The sequence below is a fragment of the Terrapene carolina genome, unplaced genomic scaffold (assembly GCF_002925995.2).
Source record: "Terrapene carolina triunguis isolate 2854851 unplaced genomic scaffold, T_m_triunguis-2.0 Scaffold42, whole genome shotgun sequence".
Classification (NCBI taxonomy): Eukaryota; Metazoa; Chordata; order Testudines; family Emydidae; genus Terrapene; species Terrapene triunguis.
The window spans coordinates 30,172,352-30,187,424 of record NW_020664393.1 but is presented as its reverse complement, the minus strand read 5'-3'; the positions used below and the strand labels follow the sequence as shown (position 1 = coordinate 30,187,424).

The 15,073-nt window shown below is 39.8% G+C and overlaps 1 protein-coding gene across 1 annotated transcript in view; it reads left to right on the top strand.

The window, feature by feature from the left end:
- The window catches only part of KCNQ5 (potassium voltage-gated channel subfamily Q member 5), a 525,002-nt gene that overhangs the window by 491,467 nt on the left and 18,462 nt on the right, over positions 1-15,073 (top strand). Inside the window, 2 exon segments of the mRNA XM_026654633.2 lie at positions 2,533-2,753; positions 12,288-12,396. Of these exon segments, the coding sequence (XP_026510418.1) occupies positions 2,533-2,753; positions 12,288-12,396 (330 nt within the window).

Below are 15,073 nucleotides of genomic sequence, written 5' to 3'. Positions count from 1 at the left end.
TGTTTTATAGCATTCTTGAAACTGACCTCATTATAAGCTGCTCAGCATGTGCTTTGCTTGCCGCCTACTGCCTCTCAGCCAGTCTCAGCTGTATGAGACATAGTACGATGCATGGACAAAGATTGTCTGATTATCTGAAAATTTCATAACCTCAGAAGCTCATGTGATTCCATTTCATATAGTTACATATGAGAACGCTGTCTTTTCAGAATATAGTTTGTTAAGCAGGTAGACATGGAACAGTACATTTTAATATTTCTTTTTAGTTGCAAAATACATTTCTGTTCAAAACACTTCTTTTTAGTGTCTTATAGTAAAATACAGGAACCACGAGGAAGCAGAACAGGCTGCATCTCAATGTAATGAACAACAAGCAGATAGTCTTTGCCATGACCCCCAAAAAGGTTTATTGCCACTGGAGCACCATGTCCCTTTTGCTAGAGTCAATAAATTCACACAAGGCTCTCCTATGAGTGACCTGTCATGGATTCGCAGGGTCTGGTCTATGCCCCAGCCTTTAACTGGTCTCCTTAGGAAAATCCCATTAGTGTGCTCGACTCCAAGGATCCCTACTGATCCACAGGAACAGGCCAGTGGCCTCCACAACTCCAAAACTAGGCCTTCAAGCCCCACCAATCCCTGTCTCTCGATGGCTGCCTGCAGCAATCCAGCCGAGCCAGACTCCTGCAAGATACTTTCCCCCTGCTTCAGGGCACAGTGCTCTTCAGTAAATATCTGCAGCAACAGCAGGCAGACTTTTCAAAATAAAATAACAATTTATTAGTGACCTGGAATACAGAGGCTGAAAGTCTTTTGGGTTACTCTGAGAGATGCAGATTTAGGACAGGTTTCACACTGAGGGGAGACAAGCTTTTGCCATGCCCTATTTCCCTAAGGAGTCCTCCTATCTCCTCTGCCCCATTCCCTTTGTCTCTAAGTCCCCAGTGAGCTTCCCTGTGTCTTGGAACCCTGCTTTTCTTAACATAAACACCTGACACCTTTGTGTCTTTGTTCTCCAGACACAGCCATGCTGTGTTCACACGTTCAGCTACTTCTGCAGCTAGGAGTTAATCTTTGGTTGTTGAGATTCCCTTGCCTCAGGAGGATCTTCCATTCATCTGGGTTGAGTCCAGCCCAGTTCCCAATGGTGCATTCCTACTACCCCAGACAGCTACATGGCCCAAACACCTCATACCTCCTGCTCAATTCCAGGAAAAGCAATTTAACCCCTCTATATCCAGTAGGTAACAATAGAAAAACAGATGGGGACACACACATTGTTCATAAAAATATTACAGAAAACTCCCACATTTGTTATATAGCCACAATACAATTGTGTGTGTCAACCCCTTCCCTTGCAAGAATAGGATCATTGTGCAGGAAAACTTTCCCCTTGTATAGATTATTGAACTTAATCATGTATATACAACACATCTTCATGCCTCCAAACTACATACACAGGTTCAAAGTGGATTACTCCATTCCGTTTCCTATTTGTGTCCCAGATGTAAAATAGTGACAATGAATAGTTCAAATTATAAATAAATAAATATGGAAAAGTGTTACATGAAAACAGCCAGAGTGATCGAATCAAGTACATTACATAGCACATACAAACATGAACAAAGCTGGATTGTACATTTTGTAAATTAGGAGCTCCCAAAATCTTACCCATGGGTAAGTAGAAGGGAAAAGTCACAGGCGCATGAAGAAAAGCATTCTTCCTGTAGCTCTCCCAATGTACAGGCCACCTTAGATCAAGCCGTCACAATCACTAGCGTGGCCAGGCTATTGCAGCTGACTAGTCCTAAAGTACCATCTGCTCGTGGCTATTCCAGCTGATCAGTTCCCAGCTCAAAGACAGGAAATTACTTTATTAAACATACAGTATAATATCACATTTTTGTGAATCAGCCATCACATCAATAACATTTCTGTGGGGAGGGTTGTTCATTTTGGTTTTTGTCTTGTCCAAATGAATGCTGTAACAAAGACTTTTAAATTTATGTGATCATTAATAATGTGTATGAAATGTTGGAAAATGTCATGACTTGAAAATGCATGAACATAACAATAACATTAATCTTGCCTGTTTAAAAAACAAAAACTACATGGCATGCAGAAATAATAGAACAATTTGTCTTGTTTATCTGTAGAGATGATCAGAAATGCACTGAGCTGGGCTGTCTTACATGGAAATATATTTGTAATCATCTAAAATTTAAGTCCTAACCTTAAAAGTATGTCTGTAAGGTTAAACCATTTTTACTGGATTACATTTTGTTAGATTTACTATACACTATCACTGCAATCACTATACACTATCAATGATAATGTCTCTATAGAATTATACTATTTCAAATGAGCGTTATCCCAATGAATGAATATATTCCATGAAACACTGGTTAAAAATCTACATCGTGCTATCTTTAGTTTAGTTGCTGGAAATAAATATATCTATATGTCTATGGCATTAAAAAGGAAATTGGAATGAATTAAACATGAAATAATATATCCTTCTCTCTTTCACAGCCAGAAGTTAAGTTTTAAAGAGCGGGTACGGATGGCTAGCCCAAGAGGGCAGAGTATTAAGAACAGGCAGGCATCAGTTGGAGATCGACGGTCACCAGGTACTGACGTTACTGCAGAGAGCAGCCCAACCAAAGTGCAAAAGAGCTGGAGCTTCAATGACCGAACTCGTTTCAGACCTTCACTGCGTCTGAAGAGTTCTCAGCCAAAACCAGTGGCAGATGGTAAGATATTTTTCATGCGTATTTTCCATTATGCCTTGTCCCCATGTCCCCTTTACCACAAACCAGCCAGACTTCCACAACCATCCATTCTCCACAGTTCTAGGAAACCACTGCAGATACTCGAGTTTGGAGAGGGGGGTACTGGAAAGCTGGCTTCCCGACTAGGTTAGAGTTCAAGCTGTTGTGCTTTTTCTGTGGTGTACTGTTTGGTGGCGGTGCTAGTGGTGAGCTTTGTGTCTCTGAGCAGAAGAGGGAGATGTACTATTATATGCTTTAACTTTTCATTTCCTTATTTTTGTGGTTTTATCTTAGGCAAATTATGTATAGACCAACCTTAACAAATAAAAGATAAACAAGATCAAGGTTTTGTGTAAGGACATTTTGAAGTGTCAGAATTTCCCACAGAATGGAGATTCCAAGTTTCATCTACATTGACTCCTGTTTTAGGGAAGGTATAAGAGAGTCATAGGACCTGAGGTTATGCCTCTCCCCTTCTCCTTCAACAGCTAAGCACTTTCACAAAGATCCCGTTTTTCCACTAATGTAACCCTCACTTCATCAAAGATCTTCCTCTATGATGCTGCATCAACATGGACCCAGTGGCCCCTCTAGTCCAGGAGAACCAAGGATGCGGAGACCAGATGCAATGCTAGAGGACTAAGATAGCAAGGGAGCCTAGTGACAGCCAAGAATAGGGAGAGCCAAGCAACTTGTAGTCTGTCAAAGTTCAACTTGAAATATAATCAATTTCAAAAAAAGTGAGTTAAAAGTAGTTTTTGGTATTACAGTTGCCTGAGTGTTCCCTGGCAATTTTAGGTTTCTATAATCACATTTTCCTATTTTATAAAGATTTGACTTCCCCCTGAAAGGCCCACATGTAAACAATAGGATAGGGAAATACAAGGGAAGCAGCAAAATAGAGACGTCGCTAATCTCTTTTCATGACAGTAATCATGTACTGTATGTAACTTCTAATAATTGTGGGTAACAAAAATAATCAGCCGAGTGTGATTTAGCTATCTGCATCCCTTTAAGAGCACATATTAGCACATACATAGAACTGAAATACACCGTAGACCACAACTAAGAGCCTCCTACTCAACAGACCTCTTCAGGAAAAGCCTCAGTAAATAATCAGGGTTAGCAACATTCCCTGCATGGCTGAAAACAAAACAAGCAGACCATCTGAGGATCAGCAATCCAGAGACTAGGGTCCTTCTCTGAGAATCCTCAGATGTACAAATCCTGAGACTTTCAGGTTGGGGGTTGAGCAGCCCCGGCTGATCTCAACGGCTATGATAGAACAATGGAACAGAAAGTGGTCAGTAAGATACAAACCAGAAAGGTCTTTATAGGTAAAAAAAATCAGTACCATGAACTGCACCTAGACATAAACTGACAACCAGTGCAGTTTGCTGAGCACAGTTGTAATATTCCTTTTAATTTTTACCACTTATTTTATACTCCTATCTTTCATTCTCTAGCCACATCACATTGAGGGATTCATTTCCTCTCCATGCTCATTGAACAAACTTTGCAAACATTGCCATATATTTTCCCCTAGACATACTGTAACTTATAGTCTTGAAGCCTCATCAAAATAAGTAGGAACTTCCCGTGCAGTCTTTATTTTAGGGAAAAGATGCCATGAATTGCATCTGCAGGAATCTCTACTGATAAAAACTAAATATAGTTTATAATTCTTCACAATACACTTAAATACTTTCCAGTTCCTCAGAGTAACCACAGACTGTATGCATGTCAGCAGTTTCCAGCTGCACATCCACCATTATGTACAACAGCCAATAGATATGTCCATTTCTCTTCTACAGCAGAAGGAGCAACAGCTTTAAGTGACTCCAGCTTTTTGGTAAAGTTTCCACTGTAGGACTCAGTCCAGCAACCTCTGGGATCAGTGTCATCAAACTGATGTCCAGCTTGCTTACTACTTATAGGCAACACTTAACAACCTCACACAGTACATTCTTCAGCCTTGCTTTTATCCCTCAGATATGCACTACCAACCTTGGTGTGTTCAAAATTTTTCCTCACTTGCTATGGATTCCACAGTTATTAAATTCTGTCTCCAGGTGGATGTTCAATAGACTGTGTATAAACTGCATGTTTAGCTTAGAACATTTTTTCTTCTTACTGAATGGAACGACAGCATTTGATTTGTTGTAGTAATGTATTCTTACCTCCAAGGTGTCAGGTCACTACCTCAGTTTCCTTCCTTATGATGATCTTCCGCTGGCTATTTGGCCGGGTGATTTTGGTACTTTGGTCCTCCAACCAAAGCAGAAACCCTCCCTTTCTGGGATAAACAAACATCCAAACACAAAACACCACGCATATTTGACCCTCCTTGAGCCGTGCCTTTTGTCACCTATTAGTATAGGAGCTCAGTGGTCCATTTCTTGTATCAGGGTTCATCTCTTTTGATGAAAGGCAGGTACCAATGATTGACTAACCTCCCCAGGCTAAGGAATTTCTTCATCCTTCCAGAACCAAACAACTCAGTAGTCCTTTCCTACCTTGCTCTTCCGTCCTTAACACAGGGGAGTGAAAAGGGCTTCCTCCCACATTTTCTTGCAAGCTCTAGCCTGGCATCCCTAGATAAAGGCAGGTGCTAACAACAGGCCTCCAGCCCACTGCACTACTGCATTGCTTCAGGCCTTTCCTTCACTTACTTTCCCACACATCTGAATCTTCATCCCCTTAGTGCAGGACTCACTAACAGTCTCTGATTCTACTGAAAATCTTATCCCTCATAGGAATGAGAAGCTCTGTTCTCTCCTGCCTCATCAGGCCTTGAACAACTTACCCTTCCCTGTGTTTCCTGTCTCTTCACAGAACCTTTCCACAGACTCTCCAGGGCTGCTTCCCCAGCTCTCCTGGTGGAAAGCCCTACTCCAGGTCTTGCTGCGTCTTTGGTTTCTATTTATTCCTAAATAGTCTAATAATCACCCTTTCGCCCATTCTGAGATGAAATTAGGAAGAGGCTGTAGCCTTCTATAAGGGCCAACACACCCTGTTACATTGTATTCCACCATTGTATTCCACCATTTTCGAGCCTTTGCAGGAGATATTTAGCATTCTCTGTAACCTAAAGACGTTGCACAGTTCATTGAATAAAACATCAAAGTGTTCAACACTTGAGAAATTACAGACGTATTTCATTTGATTAATTGAAAAGGCCTCTCCAAGGAAATAGTTGATTTCTGTTCTTATCTCTAAACTTAACGGCAGAAAGTTATAAACTCACATGAACTCTCTGCCCTTCCATTCCCCTGAGAGTACTTACATTGAATCCTCAGGGTGAGTAGATTATAAAAATCATGGAAAGAATGCAAATGTATACTTCATCCCCCATATACTTAGTTATTACCATATAATTTATGTATTATAAAAATGACAGTTTTTCTTTCAATAACACACACAACTTTCCCTCATCTAGAGTTCATTTGATCTGGGGCAGGTCCTTAGTTTAGTTGTTTTTAAGCCCTCATTAGTTAGCAATTACTGGTTAAGAGTTAACCCATTTGGTGTCTTTAGTCTCCTTATTGGATTTGTATGATCTAATACCTTGGGATAAAAAGCTGTAATACTGTTAGCAATATGTTAATTGATGTCAGTCAATAGGGTAATATTTCTGTGACTGTTTAAACCGATAACATATCTCCTCTAATTTTCATATAGTTTACACTGTAATTAATTAGTAAGATCTTATAAAACATAATCCACCATTCTAATTTGAACTCTATGAGCCAGATCTTCTTCTGCTGTTAATCAGCATAGCTCCATTGGTTTTGATAGAGTTATTTCAATTTACATCAACTGATGGTCTGGCCCTATGATTCTGTCATTCAATGTGAATATCTACAATACATATTGAGGGTCTGATTGTGCAAACTTTACTCATATAGATGAGTACTCAATGACTTCAAAGGGACTGTTTAGCAGTATGAATAAGAGTTGCATAATTGGGCTCTGAGAGAGAGAGAGAGAGAGTGAATGCAATGTGGTGTGGTACAAAGGTTTTACCTGAATTAATTTCACATGACCACACACACATGAGTGGTGAAACCATGAATTGAGTTTAGCCATTATATCATACTGCCGATTTAGCCATTATATCATACTGCACGGCATGTATTCTGCATATGCCAAATATATTGCTATTGTAGGAATGCATTAGAGTTTTTTAAAATGTTGTTGGTACTGTCCTTCATAACCTTCTGCGTTTAAAGCCAAGTACCCTCATTACCATTACCCAGCAGCTGGAGTCTCTGCTTTTTTAATAGAAAGGGAGAGGGAGCCAAGCCCAGGACGAAGTTGGCCCTAATGGGGTGAGTGCTTGCAGGGGTGAAGTCATTGCTACTGCTAACCCTGACCAAAACTGGGCATTTGGGCTGAAGACTCTCCTGTGGTGACCTCACCCCCAAGGACAAGGGGTTTGGAATTTCAGAGCTCACACCAACAGAGCGGTTTTGTGGGCAGAGTACAACAAATGATGCAGTCAAAGATGCATGATATTTCCCCCATAGCTCTTCACTTTATCACATAGCCTGCACTTTCTTACATGGCTATACCTTAACATGTGTGCTGTTTACATAGGTATGAGATATGTTTGTGTGTATAGCTATATCGATACATATCAGTTAGATATAGATTTTTAAAATTTTAGAATTTTAAAAGTTGAAAAGAATCAAAACAAAATCATCCTTCTTTCTTACTCTCCTTTTATGGCAAGTTAATAACAGATCAGTTAGTGATTCACTATTATGATGTGATCAGCAATTTTAACTGTAGAATTATGGTGTATATAATTAACTGTTTTTAGAAAAAATTCTGATTCTATCATCGGAACTCCTTTTTAATTAAGTATCGGGAGCCATTCCATGAAATATTGCCAGTATTTCTACAGGGCATTTTTTGGAAGTTTAATAGCAACTAAAAGCTAACTGATAATTATTAGATAGGAATCTTTATGCAATGTTCATTATACACGCAGAATTTTAGATTTTAGGATCATGCATGAATTATTTGATAACCAATAAAAACAAGGCTTCTTATCTTAAAGAAATATTGCCTAAGCCCCTCCCCTCAAAGGGAATTAGGCATTTATGAGGAGGTACCTCCCTCTACAAGGATTCACAGCTGTGAACTGTCAGCTGGAGTTAAGCACTGAGGCCAGGACAGTCCTTTCTCACAAAAACTGGCGATGGCCCTCTTTTACCCAATAGGCCAGTGGCTAGCACACTCAGCAAGGATATGGGAGACCTAGGTTCAAATTCCCACTCTTCATGATGTGGAACACGGACTTCAACCCAGTTCTCCCAACTGTCAGGTGAGTGCTCTAACCACTAGGCTAGGGGCTTTTCTGGGATGGGTCTCCCTCAGCCTCCCCTGTTGAAGATTCCACTTTGTATAAAATACTGAAATGTTCATTGGAGTAGGGACTTGAAATCAGTTCTCACACATTCTAGGTGAGTGCCCTAGCCACTAGACTATGGAGTCAAAAACTCTCTTTCCTGCTTGCACTCTCCCTTCCTCAGTACGCCTACTGAATTAAGCCCCACAGGTGAGACAGGTGGACAATGTCCAATCTGAGGCTCCCGCTGGGAGGCATGAGCATGGGCATCAGGACTGAGGCTGCTTTGAGCATGTCCTCCAGCAGAAATGTTGGCACCTAGGAGACATGATCAGCAGAAACTAAGGCATCTAGGGAATTTAGGGTTACGGGGTTTGCCTACAGGGTTAGGTGGCAACTGAGCAGAGAGTTTGATTTTCTAAACATTTGGACATAGGTGCCTAAGGTGGCACCTAAATCCCTTTGTGGAGCTAGCCCTAAGAGTTAATCATGTAAGGGGAAAATAATCAGATCACCTTAGAATGTACAAATGAATTCAGCAACATTGTAAAACTTTTGAAAGTAAAATTCACCATAGTGTCATATGACAATGAGAGAATCACAGAAAAAGTCGTTCTTCTAACACTGAAAAAAGAATGTTTAACACTGAAACATTATTTGTCTTTCTGTCTGTCTAGCGGTACAACTTTTCCCTAAAACCTCCTCCAGACCCAATACTGCTTCACGCCTGCTTCATGTTTGAGAAATAAAACAATAGCCACATACTTGCACACACGTGCGTGCACACACACATACACACACACACAGGTTTTAATTAAGTTTAAAATATTAAACCATATTTTTGCAATTTAATTTCTATATTAAATATTTATTACCTCCATAATATATAGTCAAAAGCCTGGTTTAAACTGATAGGAAAGAGTTTCAATAATTTATGTAAATATTTGGAACACATACTATGTTGTACAGTTGTGTGTGTGTGTGTGTTTATTTGATCTGAGCATACAATATCTAGAGTAGTCTAACATAGTATCTAAGTGCAACATTGTGTAGTATTTGTCCTGGTGCTTTCAGAAACAAGATCAGACTTTACTGTTCATATTATTTTAGGGGTTCAGAGCTAGACAGACTGAGTTTCTAGACTTTGATCAATACTGGAATATTGTTGCTAGCACCTGGCTGTTCCCAGGAAACAAATGAAAGGGAAGAGGATAAAAGCTTTTCATTTCTCTTGAACAGGCAGATATGCTTTGGATGGCACTAACATTGTTAGTATAGTGCTGTGAGGAAGATCAGAGCAGTGTCAGTTTTACTGTAGCCAAAGTACATTGCTAAACAACAGAAAACACATATGGCATTTGGAAAATATAAATCAAAACCAAGGCATAACTTGTGCACCAAACCATATGACATACAGTTATGAACTCATACATTTTTATTTGCAATTTGTGGGGTTTCACATCATAATTTTATCCCATATATCTCTGCATAATCATAAATGGCAGTGAAATTCATAAATGGAATGCATACATGTCCATAAAATTCCACTGGAAAGTTAATCAGAGCATAAACTTCTATTTCATCAGGAATGCAAATTGGAAAATTTTCCAAATTCTTCTTAATACATGCTTCCCAAACTTTTTTGGACACAGCAGCAAAATGAGGACAGACATATGCATGGGATTACAATTTTGTTAAATTTTAACATGGGGAGGGGCTCTACCTGCCCATCACCTATATTCTCTTATACCAGGCATTTAATTGGTTCCAATGTGGGGGTTACAGAGTTCCTTACCATATAATCCGTAACTAGCATCAGGTTTACAGAGCTACTTAACATAGAACTCATAACACAGGGTGGCTCTCCTCAGTTTACACCCCAGGACTCAGCTCTCTCTGAATCCTAACACCCTCTTCCCCCTTTCCCCCGCAAGGGGGACAGAGGGTGCAGCATGGTGGGGCCTCGGTCCACAAGAGCTACAAGGTCTGACCTCTCCCCATGAAGGCCACAAGGACTCACCCTGTCACATGAGCCCAAGGCTCATCACCAAAATCCCAGGTCTTTTACCTCTGGGAACCATTCATTTTATTCTCTTAACTGCCCTGGAAACCAGCCGCAAGTTCTGACGAATAAACACCACCACCCGAGTACCTTAGCTAGGTACCAAGCGTGTTCCTACTCAGACCACTGTGGGTTGAAGGTGCTGTGAGAAAGGCAAAAAACTCCCTAGTCCTTTGCCAATTGGCCCATGGGAGAAGAAATTCCTTCCTGACCCTGTAAATAGACGATTGGTTAGACCTGCAGTATCTGTCAGGCCAGGTTCCCATTCCTAGTTCAGGTGGGTAAGGTGGGCAGCTGGAACAGAGCCGAAAGAGGCTCCACAAGGCCCCTGCACTGACTAAATCCTGGGAGCTGGGAACGCTGGCCAATCAGCACCCTTCTTCCACAACTGGCAATAGCTGCCAGAGACTCCCGGGGGAGGAGCTACCTATTGTCCATTGGCAAACGTCTCCCTCCCTTGCTACTATGGCTGTTTCCCTTTCACCAACAGCCCCATCAATTTCTCCCACCTGTTGATGTGAGTGGGTGGCATTTCCAAGTCTCTAAGTATTATAAAGAAATATGCCCATTTCTCATATAAATCAAATAAGGTTTATAGCTTTTCCTCAGCAGCATCATTGATATATTGTGTTGAGCTCCTACCATACTGAGGGAAACTCATGCTAATGGAAATATTAGAAAGAAAGAAGGCAATTTATTAAGAAAAGTGCCTCTTTTTTGTGTTGGCTTAAATTTACAAGAACTTTTTGTTGTGTATCTATAAATGTATTTTGAAGATATTTGTGTCTGTGAACTACCTGGAGAATTTCATAGATTGCATGAGTCTCATTCAACACCAGCTTTATGCAGATTTTTTTTTTTTGCAATGTTCCACTAAAGGAGCTCTTCCATTAATTAAGCTACACTTAGAACAAGATCCAAGAATTGTATCATAGAGGCCACCATTTAGAAATGCACTTTATTTTAAACTGCAGAAGCCAGAATCTCCTCTTTCACTGGTTTTATACAGTTGTAATTTTATTGACTTCAACAGGGTTACTCCTGATTTACACCAGTGTAAGTGAGAAGAATCAGATTTTTAGTGAAAATACCACTAGAATAAAGGGAGACTCATTTAGTATGATATTTAGGGATAAAGCAGGAAATTCCAGAAATGTGGGAAGTTATTGGAAAGACTAAATCAGGGACAGAAGTGTGAAACACCTGGAAAGTACAGCATTTATGTACAGTTTTCAGTTATTATTTTAATTATTAGTAGCTTTGGTGAACTTAAAATAATATAGCAGGATAATTACATAGTTTATTAAAACTAATTAATAATTTTGGCAGGCATCCAAGCTTTCATTAGGGAGGGGACAGGGCATAAATATTTTATGCATAAAATAAGCAGATTTCTTCTACGTCCTAAGACTAGCTACTACAGAGAGCTCCCTCAGCTCCCACTATGGCAGGCAAAGGCAATTCTTAAATGGCTTAGAGGCAGAAGGCTTATGTGGACCAACTGAACTGGGATGTATTTCATCCTATATCTTTCTTCTGTTAAACACAGTTTTTACCTGAAGTGGAGTATTTGGTCATTCAGCTGTTCTCACACAGAATAAATGTGCTCTTTGGAAGAGGGAGCAAATCCTTTATTTTTCTGTTAAATGCTATGTACATTTATGGTGCTATATAAATAATAACAAATAATTCATCATTACAATATCAGTGTCTTTTATCTATATTGTGGTTCTGCCACAGTTTCTGTTACCCTGTTGCTTCTTTCTAAAATAGAGAACATGATGTGATATACTCAGATGCCACTCAGACCTGCATTATAAATGTATTGGTATTACAGTATCTATTTGGACTATAGAGAACAATCCTGCACTAGCAGGGAGATCGACTGATGATCTAATAGGTCTCAGGCCTTTTTCTGTCTCTCATTACTAAAATTCTGTTTTCCTCTCTGCTTTTAGGTTTAGACTAGACAGCAGAACTTGGTTCCCTTAATGTAGTTTTATTTCCCAATATAGACAGCATGAGAGGAAAGCTACCTAAATGTACACGGGTATTGTCTTGAAGTGCTTGTTATTTAGCTTGCAAATGTATCCTGTAGCTGACACCACTCTTGGAACAGACGATGTTTATGATGAGAGAGGATGCCAATGTGATGTATCAGTAGAAGATCTCACGCCAGCACTTAAAACCATCATTAGAGCTATCAGGTGGGTGAAAAATACTTAGTGAAGAAATATTTGAGAGCTCTGTTATTGACTATTGAAATTATTGTATGGCTATGTTTTTACATCACTAGTAAACATGCTAGTATAATTCTCTCCCCACTGCTATTCAGCAGTATGCCTACTAGAAGCTGAAATATTTCCACAGCTCAAAGTTATCCTCTTTTCAACATTTCAAAAACATATTATACAATATGGGTCTTATTTGAATGGGAAGAGAAAGAGAAAAGTGAAGCTTGATTTACAATATACATTCTGTAATTCAAAATACACTCAACGTACAGATGCAGCTTTACTGAATGTATGTCACCAGGTCTGGAAAAGTTATAATATTTCTTATTTTGCAGTGCTGTAGCTGTGCTGGTCCCAGAATATGAGAGAGTCAAGGGAAGATGACGTAATATATTTAATTGGACCAACTTCTGTTGGTGAGAGAGACAAGGTTTCGAGCTAACAGAAAAGAAGAGCTCTGTGTAGCTTGAAAGCTTGTTTCTTCCACCAACAGAAGTTGGTCCAGTAAAATATATTACCTCATCTACCTTGTGTCTCTAATATTTCTCACTGTCAAATTGACATTGTGTATTGGATTTACTTACTCCCAAATCTTTCTGCAATGGCATACTTTTTATGGTATAAGTTTCTTCTGGTAAGTTCAGAACAGTTATAGTCCTCCAGCTAAGCAGAGCCTTGTCGATGACAATTCATTGATCTAGTTAGGACTCCAACAGTTTTAAACTAATCTCCAGTTCTGTCTCCTTTATCAAAGTGGCAAGCCACACAAAATTACTTAAAGAGAAATATGTTCATGTAATGGTGAGTTTGGGAAGAAAAGAAACTGACCTAAACACCAGTGGCCACATTTTGATACCATGCTCACACCTTACTTCTCAGGTAGTCCCATTAATTTCAGTAACAGTATCAGACTATGACCCTAAAGAAATGTATATAACCCATGTTAATTAAGTGTGGGCTTTTGGCCCCCTGGAATAGCTGGACCATGTGTGAAATTTATAGTCTTCAAACTAATAGGCCTAGTCCTTTCACTCAAGCAGTAGAGACTAATACATTTAGATCCAGAAATTCAGTCACCGCAGATTCCACAACTATGGGTACTGTTACAGTCACATAGAACTTCATACTTCCTTTACCAAATCAATTTTTATAGACAAGCACTGCCACTGAAAGATGAATTAGTAGGGGAAATGCTATCATGAACTGACTGCAGTGTTTCTGAACAATGCACAGAGCTTTTAATTTGCTATAAAACATGCTTCAGCCAATATAAGAAGTGGACAAAAATTAAGTAGGATACCATAATTGATTTTATTTCACTCACTCTGTCATCAGCAAGTTGCAAAAGTTACATGAATACTTTTTTAGATATTTTGGAAATTGGAAGTATTTCCCCTACAGATTGTATTATTTCATGTGGTATTAGTAGAAAAGAATTTCTGCAGGGGGACAAAACTGTATATCACAGTAACCATCCAGTGTGTGACTGACCCATCTCTATTATCTAAGTAGTATTTACATGTGAATACATAGGGACAATCACATCCTTGAATGAGTGCTCCCACAGCTCCCATCTTGTGCATCTCCATGTCAGAATCTATCACTTTAGAGAAGAACATACCTCTGGCAGCAGAGGAGAGCTATTGCTGTTTTTCAAAAGGCTATCCTCAGAAAGACAAAGTCACACCTCAAGTTTGTGCCCAAACTGCTGTAAAATGACAAAAAAAATTAAATTTGTTTTAAAATCCTCTGGAAGTTTTATCAAAATGGGAGAGGTAGTGCTGCTGCGCTGCAGAGGCAGTGGCTGGAGGCAGAAAGAACTAATGTGTTCTTCAGTGAAAGGGCCTTAGCCTGCACCCATTGCTCACAGGTCTGACTGCCTCCAAGTAGCAAGGGAGACTGAAGACTCGCTCAATGGATCTGTTCAATAACAGTTCAAGCAAATTGGGCTCTCTTCGAAGTCATATACTTGAACTTTTTGGCTACAAGGGACACGGCTTCCTCTGTCCCACCTCTTCCAAGCTCCTATGCCAGGCCAGCTGAGGGAGGGAGTTACATGGGAAGACAGGGAAAGTTCTCCATAATGGTTGTATGTGTTAGGGCAATAGTGAAGTAAGAGAAATGGTGCCATGTGCCTCAGTCAGGGCCAAAATAAAGGAATCGGCGTCCTGATTCCCCAGGGGATCATGCTCTCACCATGGAGTTCTCAGCACGAAACAGTTCATAATCCACACCAAGCATCAGCAGAGCAAGAGCAGTACACATATAACTAATATTTCAACCTGTGCATAGTGTACACCCCTCTGTGGTGGCAGGATGGGCAGTATTATCTGAACCAGTCCTGGATCCCTGGACAGCAATTAGCCGTTAGTATCCTCCACTGAGAGACCTGCAGGCTTGACAGAAAGCACTGCAGTTTTTAGCTATGTCCATTAACTCACATTTACCAAGCATGTAAAATAGAGTCAAAAGGAGAAACTAATAAAATTTTTACCATATAGTACAACATATCTGACTGTTTCCTGACAGTGAGAGCAACCAGGCTGTGTAATATTGTCCCAGTGGAAATGGTGGGATTCCTCCATTTCTTAGGACTTATAAAATCAGCGCTAAGAAATATGCAGTAGAGAATAACTATGCAGTGTGGCAG